This window comes from Heterocephalus glaber, unplaced genomic scaffold (assembly GCF_053883595.1).
Source record: "Heterocephalus glaber isolate CG9 unplaced genomic scaffold, H.glaber_assembly_v1.0 deba00000347, whole genome shotgun sequence".
In the NCBI taxonomy this organism is placed as follows: Eukaryota; Metazoa; Chordata; class Mammalia; order Rodentia; family Bathyergidae; genus Heterocephalus; species Heterocephalus glaber.
This window is the reverse complement of record NW_028258143.1, coordinates 58,208,769-58,220,748: the sequence shown is the minus strand read 5'-3', so window position 1 is coordinate 58,220,748 and position 11,980 is coordinate 58,208,769. Positions and strand designations below refer to the sequence as shown.

General features: G+C 39.0%; 1 protein-coding gene across 19 annotated transcripts in view; it reads left to right on the top strand.

Moving 5' to 3' along the window:
- Nucleotides 1–1,462: 1,462 nt before the first annotated feature.
- The window catches only part of Ttn (titin), a 274,910-nt gene continuing 264,392 nt past the window's right edge, over nucleotides 1,463–11,980 (top strand). For 18 of the 19 annotated variants that reach the window (XM_087196546.1, XM_087196551.1, XM_087196550.1 and 15 more), the window contains exons 1-6: nucleotides 1,464–1,646; nucleotides 3,857–3,960; nucleotides 6,803–7,006; nucleotides 8,447–8,734; nucleotides 9,218–9,303; nucleotides 9,396–9,640. In XM_087196546.1, the coding sequence (XP_087052672.1) occupies nucleotides 3,870–3,960; nucleotides 6,803–7,006; nucleotides 8,447–8,734; nucleotides 9,218–9,303; nucleotides 9,396–9,640 (914 nt within the window). In that variant the 5' untranslated portion in view covers nucleotides 1,464–1,646; nucleotides 3,857–3,869. Of the gene's footprint in view, nucleotides 1,647–3,856; nucleotides 3,961–6,802; nucleotides 7,007–8,446; nucleotides 8,735–9,217; nucleotides 9,304–9,395; nucleotides 9,641–11,980 lie in introns of all 19 variants that reach the window. The other variant, XM_087196552.1, reaches the window with a different exon arrangement.

The following is an 11,980-nucleotide window of genomic DNA, read 5'->3' as shown; positions in this document are numbered from 1 at the left end:
GAAAAATTTTTAAAAGGTCTGGAAATGGAGCTTAGTACAAAGATCTCGGGTTTAAGCCCCAGAACCATAAAAGCAAGCAAAGAAACAAAGCAGAAAGATCACACAACATTTCTAATCTTACTTTACCTTATGACTGGCAGTTTGCTCATGACGTTGAGTCTGCCACTGGGAGTAATGTTCAAAGTATTTAACATGAAACTAGTAGTTTCTCCATAAAGTAATGATACAGCAGTATAGTAGATGCAGTGTATGGGGGAATACTACTAATACAGAGAGCAAATAATAAGTACCTGATGCTAGCTTGTTGATATAACTGCACTGAATCAGTTGCTGGTAAATTTAAATTCTGTTAAATGTTAATGAATTCATCACTATACAGATAACTCTGAGGCATAAAATACGCAGGAAGTTGAAAAGTAATGCAAGACCAACTTATTCCATAACAGGAAACATTTATATTACAAATGTAAATTTTAAAATTTTATTCTATTTTATTGATAAAACTTTCTTTCCATTATCAACAAGACGATATTCTTTCTAACTAGAGTTTCACAGATCTCTCAGATAAGCCATTATAAAGGTCTTTTGGTGTGTTCTTTTGTGTTTGAAAATCTCCTGCTTGAAATTAAATTCAGTCCTAAAATAGCAGCTATATCATCCCCTAACCACTTCCCATTAGTAGCAGCAAACTCCAGAGATTAGTAGAGCAGGCTTCATGTGCCAGAAAAAGAACCCTACAGATGATTTAAGCATAAGACCTGACTACTCATTAAGGAACAATCCACACATATTTGTCGATATTAGTACTGGACAAAAATGAAATCAGACAAAAGTAAAATCACTGTCCTGTATAAATTAAGCTGAGTTCAGATTTTGTCTTTGACATTCATTAATTCTTGCAGGGCTGAAAACCTAACTCATTATCATTAGTTTAACTCTCCCCAAAGTACGAGTGGGTTCTGGAGGATGCAGAGTACAAAGGAGCCCTCTGCAATGCTGACGTTAATAACCACAGATTCCTCAGAAAAGATGAAGCATGAGAAGGCAAATCTCCTCCTAGGTGGTCACGACTAACAGACAGCTCCATTTGGCTGCTTGTGGGGGGCAGGGAACAGGCGTGGCCCAGACTGGCAGGGCCGAACCCTCACATCTGGGCGGTTTCATGCCGCTGCCCTTGGTGGTCCTGTCTTGCCCCATCTTCACTCCAGACCTGATGGACAGATTTTTAACACTGACAACAAATGCTCTTCTCTGAGCCTCACCATGGTCTTAAGCACAGCCCTCTTTCCTTGGTGAAGCCTCTTTGGAGGGGCTAAATTTAGTGCTCCCAATCAGAAGAACAGGTGCTATGTGATGGTCCCAACTAGGTCCTCTCCTGGCATGCTTTCCCAGGGCAGCCAATCACCGGGCCCCGCCGGCAAGCTGCGCGGCTGTCAGCAGGTCTGTGGAATATAAGGCCAGGCCAGACCCTGGCTCCGGAGCAGTCGTGCATTCCCGCCTTGCCTCGGGTGTAGGGATTGCATAGAAGGTTTAGAGGCTCACCGATTCATGTCGGAGATGGTCAGAAAAACCAACTCTACATAGGACGTCGTTCCAGAAGCAACCTTGGGCTTAGCCCCACCCTTTAGGCACTCTTGAGTGATCAGGTGAGCAGCAGTTTTTCTTTTTTAAGAGCAGAGTTCCCTTCTTATTGACTTCTAGCTCCCTATTGCTTATTTTGGTGTGCTAAATGCCTATGTAGAAATGTTTCTGTAACTACCTGTTGCTGGTGCTGACTCTTACTGGAATCTGCTTGTTAAATTCTGTTCTAAAATGTGTGAGTTTTATAAAAAATTGAGTACTTTAGCATATCGGTGCACTCAATGTTTCAAAATGTTTAAGTGCACTTGGCATTCTAAGAGTTTGGGTCTGAAATGTTTGGTTCTTTTGTGGACTCTTTGTGTCTGGTGAGAATGTTCAAGGTTATATTACTCAGTGATAAAGCGAGGCACACCAAGAATAGCTCTGATAGAATGCGTGTGGTATCAGCTACACCCCGATGGCTTTTTAAGGGAATCAACTGCTGAGGTATCAGTTGCATGACAGTGACACAACACTTGCTTGCTGTCAGTCAAGGCAGGAGAGTTTATTTTGGGAGCATGACATTTTAGATGCATACCTCCAGCCCTAATTAGACAAAGGCCTCTGAAAAGCAAGTGCTAAAGCATCAGAATTCCCCTGGACAAAAGGAAGATAAAATCACTTTAGCCCTCTTAATTGCAACATTTTAGAAATTTTGAATAAGGCTACATAATTATTTTCTAAAATACTCCAAATCTCATTATGCATTTTATTTCAACTCACCACCCAATGTTATGATGAGATAAATGTTGCTAACAAGGGTAAGAAATAACATTAAGGCTTTTAGTGTCTAAATATACTTTGATTTTCCATCTTCCTGGAATTAGGTTACAAATCATAAATGTCTGTTAATACATAGATACATAGTTATGCATTATATAGCTAAGAAGACAGCTGTTTTAAAAGAAATTACTAGCTTGTATAAAGGAAAAAGTTAGACACAAAAATTTGTTCATACTGTAGATAATATGCTACAAAAAGTACTTGACAGAAGTTTCAGGAAAAACTATTGGATATTAGCTGAATTTTCCAAATATGAATTTCATCTCAGAAAATGCTAGTTTTATTTTCTTTCTAAGTAAAAAGTTACAAGAAGTTACAGCCCTTATCACTATGAAAATCATTGTTTCCTAAAGTTTTAGCAAAGAATCTTATGAAAATAGTAAGCAATTGACAATTCAGAAATTGTTTAATTGACAATTCAGAAATTACTCTTTTATTTCAGCATGTTGGAATAGTCATATTGAATAATTAGGTGTTTATGCTTCAGAAAATTTTTTCACTAAACTGATAATCACTAAAACTGATAGACAAAGTACTTTATTCCACTTGAAAAACACTCAACAGCAAATTTTATATTCATTTCTTTGATATTGAATATTTTACTTTATTAAACCATAGGTCTTTTTACTTCATCTACATTTCCCACTAGCTTTCTGTTATTCAGAATTTGCCTATTGTTTCATGTTAAGAACTCAAGCCAGCATTTTTCTTTCAGATCTATAATAAATTTTGTCCTGTCCTTTAAATTTATTTTTTTCTGAATATCTACTACAGCAGTAGCAACATTATAGTTATGCAGTTACAGTATAAAGAAGTGTTAAGAAATAGAAAGCACCCTATACGGTCTACAAAACATTTGCATATTTGATAAGGTTTGCCAAAGCTTTTCAAGTGAAGGAAGGAATTGCTAAGTTTGAATTTTTAGTTTTGGTGACTATTTTCAGTATCCAACAATACCTAAAATGGTATCAAATTTATAACTATAGATACAGTGAGTGAAGCCATTAGAGGAAGAGAATGTTTAACTGTCTCTTTCAATAAAGGTAATGCAGATATTCTTTTTTAGGTTTGTCACGTGCCTTGTCTCTTTAATTACTTGTCACCACATCCATGTTGCTTCACTTCTCCCTTTCTTCAACTCTCAATCTGATTTTCAACACTGTTAAACATGATGTTTCCATTTTGACCACTAGGATTCACTCCTGGCTCTGTTTGGCCAAGTTTTTTTCCCCATTTCTCCTTAAATGTGCTACTTGTGGTAGAGCTCAAGTCACCTCAAAGGTCAACTGTTCAAATCCAGGCCTCAGAAGAGAAGGCCTGCCCATCACTCTCAGCCCCCAGATAACCCACGGAGCAATCCATTTGGACTAACATACATTTCTGCCGTCTACAAAATAGTAGCTCCAGAGTGGCCATTGGCTGCGACGTCATTTATTTTTCTCTTCTCTTTCAGAGTGCCTAAAAAGATGACCACTCAAGCGCCGACGTTTACGCAGCCGTTACAAAGTGTTGTGGTACTGGAGGGTAGTACCGCAACCTTTGAGGCTCACATTAGTGGTAAGCACACATATCCTTGCTTTTGTTTGTTTCCTTCGCCTCCTCTCCAGTAAGTTAACAGTTTTGTGGGACTTGACGACGAAGTTAGGCCCTTCTTTCACTTCATGAATTGGTGCAAAGCTATAGGAGGGTCACTTTAAGGGTATACAAAGTATACACAGTACTGACAAAATCTGACAGTAAAATGACTAGAAAATGTTTTATTCATATTTATAATTCCACAAAGCAAAAATAATTAGCATTATATTAAAATCACTGTCAGAATCCAGCAAGTAAGTAGAACCAAATTTGGGCATTCTATAATTGGGTTCAGCCGCAGAGCCAGACAAGCAGCCATGAACTCTAGCTTCGTAGGTGGCAGCTACAGAGCTGCTAGAGGTTACAGTGGAATGACTGCCCTGTGCACCTGAACTTCAGTTGGTTTATATGGAGAACTGCACTGCATCTAACCTTGCTCAAAGGCAAAACTGTTCAGTAATGAGCTCAATCCTGGCTGTTTCACTCTTTTATTTTCAATCTTTATTGTTATTTTAGTGAATTAAAGACTTTCTAATCATTTTGAAATGATAATGAGACATAACACTTATTATATGCCACTCTGGCTTTTATAGTAAGGAGAAACAAATATTTTCTATAGAATTTTATTTAAAAGAACATTCATCTGTTTCTTTTGTGCCTCTTTTTTCTTTTCCATAATTCAATTTAAGGATTATTCCAGAAAAATGTAGGATTTGTGGGACCTATCAACCTGTGAAGAAATGAGAGTCTATGAACTATATTATAAATAATTTCAAAATTAGTTAATCAATACTGTCTCATTCTGTAGAATAATAATTAGCCACGTAATACTATATGGATTAATTGAAAATTATGCTTGATCCCTAACTCAGTATATCTCCATGGTACATTGTCCTTTGATTTTTAGTTGTATGGTTTGTAATAAAGGTATAAAAAAGATGTCCTCTTTATTTCCTTTTTTCTATTTTACACATCAATCTTATTCATAACCATGTAATGCTTTTTTATATTGCACAAATGTCACACAATCATTCATTTTCTCTCGTATGGAGATCAGTTCTCCTCTTGCCTGATGAATTCTTATTAAATTCAAAGTAATTTACTTACTTACCTCGGAGTGTTTGGTCACTTCCTCCCCTCCCACACATGGCATCAGTGGGAATTTGCCTCCTTGTGGAGTAGTGAAATCTGGCTTTTTCAGAGCTTCTGTTCCTTCATACTATGCGTAATAAGTTCTCAGAACTTGAGTCATTTGTAGGAAAATGGATGCACCTTGAAATCACAATGTTAAGTGAAATAAACCAGACACACAAGCTTAAATATTGCATGATTTCTCTCACATGAGAAACCCCAAATATAAATGAAAAGCAAAATAAAAGATAATAGGAAACAGAGAGATCTTTTGCAAAAGGGAAGGGGAGCAATGAATGGAGGGAGAGGGGAAGAGGAGAGGAGGGGAAGGGGATGAAAAAAGAGTTAAGAGGTGTCAGGTACACGCACGAACTCCCCACAAGGAATGTAATCATTAGGTACTGCAAACATGGACTAATAAAAATTGTTAAATGAGTACTTAGAAATATACCACTGAAAGTATTTGATACCCACAAATTGGTCTAATGTGCTATTAGCTCAGCCACAGTGAGAGCTTAGCTACTGTTAGGACAACAAAGTGAATTTTCTCTCAGTTCTTTTCACCTCCCATTTCAAGGAGATAGATCCCAAGCGCTTGTAAGTGCCAAATGCAAAGTAAACCTCTCTCTGAAGCTGCCTTATACACAGAGCTTTTTTATTACTACATGTTTACAGTACACAATGATTGCACTTATCGTGGAGAGTTGGTACACGTACATCCTTTTTTTCTTTTCTTTTTTTTTTTTTTTTTGGTACCAGAGATCAAACTCAGGACTTTGGGTTGCAAGGCAGGAACTGTGCCACTGAGCTAAATCCCCGGTCCCGGTACATGTACATCTTAATTCTTTTATTATTTTCTTTGGCTCCTACTCCTCCCCTCCCTCCCTGCTCCTTCCAACTCTTCATCCCCTTCCCATTTGCAAAAGCTCTATTTTCATTTTCTTCTTCAATTCTTTAATATGCTCAACATGTCAAACCGTGAACCTATAGTTCTTCACTGTACAATTTATGATTGGTGAAGAGAATCTGGCTTTTCTGCCTGCAACTCCCAACTCTCCATGTTGCTCTGGAAGGCTAGCTTTGGCTTGGTCACCTACCCAAGAAACTGCCTCTCCATCGTGTGGTGTTTTATCGAGGGCCCATTTTAAAGCAGGAGCACTCGGGAAGACGTGTCCCTGTAGCTGCAGAGGAGGAAGAGGAGCTGCCCCTGCTGCCCTTGTCACGCGGAATTGTTGGATCCCTTTGCTACTTTCGTTCCTCATTTGTTTTCACAAAGACACAAGTCACTTTTCATTCTAAGTTTCCTTGGCTCTTTGCTTTTATAAATCCCTTCCATGATTTTAATGATGTCTATGAAATCAGAGAGAGCCCTGGGCAGGAGGGCAGGAGACAGAGCTTCGAGCTGTCCATGTGCTCCTGCTGGCTGAGGGGCCTGGGAAAATCATTAAGCCCCTTTGGACCTCAGTCTCCTCCCTTGTGAAATGAAGGTGCTGGCCTCTCCTTAAGCCACTAGGCCTGCCTGGTGGCCTACAGTTCACAGCTCTGTCACACAATGGTCAGGTTGTCACTACTGCTAAACGGCATTCTCTTTAGATAGCTTTTGGGTAGAGCAAGGCAGTGAACGCAATGGGACAGAGCAGAGGACTCTGCAGTCCCCACCCACACATAAAGATGGACTATGCTTGCTCCACAGGTTTCCCAGTTCCTGAGGTGAGCTGGTTTCGGGATGGCCAGGTGATTTCTACTTCCACTCTGCCCGGCGTGCAGATCTCCTTTAGCGATGGCCGCGCTAGACTGATGATCCCCGCCGTGACTAAAGCCAACAGTGGACGTTACTCCCTGAGAGCCACCAATGGATCTGGACAAGCGACTAGCACTGCTGAGCTTCTCGTGACAGGTAGGTTTGGGACCTGCCTGTCTTCTGCTGCTGCAGTACCTGGGGAAAGGAGAGGGGAGCAGAGAGCTATGAACGAGCACAGGAGACTCAGGGCCTGACCCCGACAAGAGCCCACAGGAGGCTGAGTTTATAACAAAAGTGTTTGCCGTGTGGAATTTTTCTTTTCAAAATACAGTAAAAAAGCAGCTGAGAATCAGTGTCTATGTACACATATTGAACACTCAAAAGCATGTTAAGAAGATGTTAAAAATCACATCTCAGCAAATAGAAAGGCTTGGACCCTTGGCCATAAGCCTACTAAGGAATACAAGATATTCCAGGAGTTACTAGGAATTCCCACTTTAAAAAGCATCTGAGTAATTCTGATGCAAGTGGTTCACAGACTTGTCACTTAAGAAACATCTAATAGACTACACAGTAAACTCAAAAAAAGGCAAATGCTTATTGTTCAAATATCTGACACCATCGCCCCAGAAATGTTGTGATCTATCTTAGTGGCTTCTTGTTTTTCTTCCATCCTTTACTGCCTTGTGAGACACTAATATTCAGAACACGAATTGCTTTACATACACCTTACATAATAACATCTTTCTTGAAGTGCACAATGTTACATATGTTTATCCAGTAAGTTGTGCCTTCAGCGATGCCTAGTTATGGGGCCATCACTGACCTAAACAAAAAGCACACCAGGAAACAACTGGGCGGGGACTTTAGCATGTACCCAGAAAATTCAGAAATGGACAAGGCACAGGGTTAGCAGCACCTGTTATCACTTATTCCCCAAGACCACATCAAAGTTAATCCATTCACCCCTCATATTTATCTTATTAAAAATTCCTTTGAGTGTAACCTTAAAAACCCTTTCTATAGCATAATTAACATGAAATCATGTCATTATTGGGATTAATATTTTAAATGGAAGTAAATATTTGGGTTATTTGAATACTGATCAACTTGGAGAAGATTTAGGTTTTTAGAATTAAATTAGAACTTAATGATTCTGTAAGTCACAGCTGTGCCCACTCCACCAACCACTGGAATTCAGTTTAAGACAACTTACCAAAGTTTGTAAAATGGTGTGAAAACATTAATGTGGTGCAAGATATGAAGCCGGGAGGTGCCTGAAAGATTCTTTAGAAATAACAAGATCTAGGCTCTTTGTTTAAAAAAGAAAATGTGGTGACCTGCAACCACTAGGCAAAACAAAGTCAGTAAAATAAAAATTATGGTAGTGGGATAGTTTTCCATGCTCACCTGGTTCCCTTCGGGCTGTCCTGTGTTGAGCGGTTCAAGGACAGTCAAGGATGTTGGATCCGCCAGTCATTGCCTGGCTTTGGATTTGGAGCTGTGATTGTTTAAAAATACCCTGTGGGCAGGATGCTGGATGCTGGATGCTGGATGCTGGATGCTGGGCCTGATTTTCTTCTCTGCCCTCCACAGCAGAAACAGCACCACCCAACTTCACTCAACGACTGCAGAGCATGACAGTGAGACAGGGGAGCCAAGTGAGACTCCAAGTGAGAGTGACTGGAATCCCTACACCTGTGGTGAAGTTCTACCGGGACGGAGCTGAAATCCAGAGCTCCCTTGATTTTCAAATTTCACAAGAAGGCGACCTCTACAGCTTACTGATTGCTGAAGCATACCCTGAAGACTCTGGAACCTATTCAGTAAATGCTACTAATAGCGTGGGAAGAGCTACTTCGACTGCCGAATTGCTGGTTCAAGGTATGGGCTGGAGGCTGAGGAACTGAGAAAAGAAGAGAGACCTCATCTGGGACAGGGGGGCGCTGGGGACAGGGGTCCACCTACTCCCATTCACCCCCCTACCAATGCCGTGAGCTGAGGTCAAAGCTGCGTTTTCAATTTTCCCAAAAGAAGAATGTCTGAGATTTTAGGCAGGAGCTTGGGAGAAAAGCAATCTGTAGTTATTAACCCCACTGTAAAAAACTGTAAATTAAGCTATGTATATTTTCAAATTGTTGATAAATAATGGCTTTTTAAAAAAAATGGTCTAAGTAGACTTGAATCTAATGATAAACATTTTCGATTTTCAAATCTAACATATTCATATAAAATTCAAACCGTTCTGCATTTTTTCCATTGAGACACCAAGAAAATTGTATTGACTTTGTAGTCACAAACAAGAGGATCTCTTTTTAAACGGATTGTGTTTGTCCTCCTAAAACCCTCATCTTTCCCCTTCTGCAGGTGAAGAAGTAGTACCCGCGAAAAAGACAAAGACAATTGTTTCGACTGCTCAGATTTCGGAAACAAGACAAACCAGAATTGAAAAGGTATTTTTCAACACTGCTGTTCCCCAGCCTTCAGGGTCCTGTCCCCAGGTATTCTTCCTCAACATGGGCTTTATTTTCATTGTTTTTTACAGAAGATTGAAGCCCACTTTGATGCCAGATCAATCGCAACAGTTGAAATGGTCATAGATGAGGCCACTGGACAGCAGCTGCCGCATAAAGCTCCTCCCAGGATCCCCCCTAAGCCAAAGTCGAGGTCTCCAACGCCTCCGTCCCTCACTACCAAGGCACAGCTGGCTCGACAGCAGTCCCCGTCCCCCGTCAGACACTCCCCGACCCCCGTCAGACACGTGAGGGCCCCGACCCCGTCTCCTGTCAGGTAAGCTGCTTTGTAGGAGGCCGGGTTCTTACGTAAGGCATTTTTAAATCAAGTCCCAAGCGATCAAAAATACAGCATGTGCCAAAGGAAGTAAACCAAGAAATTACTGAAAATGATTTTCACAAGTCTTCACTCTAAATAAAATGGATTTCTATACTTAGTTAATATGCAGATAATTTAGAAGGTGAGCTTGTTTCATCAGGGCGCAGAAATTATATAATCAAGCATAAATTATCCTCACGGGCTTGAAACTTTGGGGTCTGGCTTAAAATGATGAGGCTTTTAATATGAGGAACTGAAAAATGTATATAATTTGCACAAACAAAAGGTTTTCTTGATTATTTAAGTGGAATAAAAAACATGTAAACAAAGTTTCCCTGCCAAGAAAAAATTAAAAGCAGAATAATGAGATAGTTGACCTGAAAAATACTCAAATTTACTGTGAGGTTACTGTGATCCAGACAGTATGATGGGCTGGGTAACTTAGCTGAATGGGAGAATACTTACCTAGTATGCCTGAAGCCCTGGATTCAATCCCAGCACTGAAAAAACAATAGTAAATGAACAGAAAAATACTTTTTGGTAACGCAGAATAGAGAGTCCAGAAATACGTTTAAGTATGGAGGGAATTCATTTTTAATCAACATAACTTTTTAATTCAGAAGGAAGGGGAGGATGTTTTACGTGAGAAGATATGGGAGCCCAATTAGATATCCATCTGGAAGGAGACAGGCATAAACCTTTACCTCACATCATTTACAAAACAAATCCCAGCTTGATTAAAGAGTTAATTTGAAAACTAAAAACCAAAGAGAGAGAGAAGAAAATTTGGGGAGAACCTTTATAACATTTATAGGGGAGAACCTTTAAAAATAAATTTATAGATTCGATAACATAAAAATAAAAATGGAAAAAGCGAGGTCATTGATAGACCAAATGGTGAATTTGTGGGGAAAAAAAAAAAGTAATGATGTCTTTTCCACAAGAAACTTTGTTGCCACTGCCCAAAAAGACATCATTATAAGCATACGATGGCTACGGCAGGAACAATACCAGCCTAGAAACAGTCCGCAGCCCACGCAACTGTACATGTTTATGCTGCATGAGGTCCCAGAAAGAAGCAAAACACAAGCAAATCTGTAGGGAATGTGAACAGTGCTGAGGACAAAGAGCTAATAAACCAAATGCACTGAAAAGTTACACAAATAAATTTTCAAAAGGAAAAAAAACCATTTGAAATAAATAGGGAAAAAATAGGAAAAGATACAAAGGAGAGGCAATATAAATATATGAAAAAATGCTACTTTCCAATCTTTATTGTTTTAGCCTCTTAAAAAAATTGAAGATATTAACAAACATTACTATGAAACCCTGAAAAGCTCAGTGTTTTAAACATATCTAGCAAGCAAATAAAAAAAGGGTACAATCTCAGGCTGCCTCTAAGTTTGCACAACATGAAATCACAGCACAGGCCAGATGAGAATTCTGGGGAAGATAATAATCTCAGTGTATTTTAAATCCAAGCCTAAGGGTCATTTAGAATATCAGAGTTTCTGTGATTACATGCAAGGTTTTGACCATCCAAGTATTCTGAGAGTAACCACCCCAATTATCTTTTCCCCAAAATTTGCTTTAAAATCATTCAAAAATAAAAATACCGATTTATGTAGAAAATAATGGTTATCCAAGAGAGACTACTTCCTAAATATCTCATGGTTTAACCTTGATTTTTGTTGCAAAGTAAAGCAAACATATTTCTCTGAATAAGGTACATTGTATCTAGCTGTGACCAGGTGATTACTTTTTATTGTAAGTGCAGAAATAAGCACTTTCATATAATGACTCAAATTACATTGATTTTCACAGTTATGGGCTTACCCGTGGCCTGCTGCTAATCACTCATGTCATGCTAATCATGTCTTGAATGCTCTTTGAATTAAACTCACTTTAGTAGGAACAACAAGAACATGGCAGAAGTTGAAACTCAGAAGTGTATGTCTTTCTACTTTTCTTCAATTGGTGTAGACCCTCTATTTTTCCACCTAATCCTTGCTGTATTTCCAGTGCAACCATTTTCAGAATAGAGGCATGTTCCTTAAATCTTCTCTTTGATTATGACTTCATTTATAAAATGTAAATGATTTTCACCAAAACAACAACAACAAAAAGCCCTTAAGGAAAATGATTAAACCTTTCTTCACGAATCTGGTTGGTTGTAATGTACTGTTACTTCATAATTTAGAACAATTACCAGCCATACTTTGAGGTTAATTAGGATAATTGTTTCATTTATGTTCAGTATAAACCAAATATCTGTATAGTGCCAGAATACATTTATAA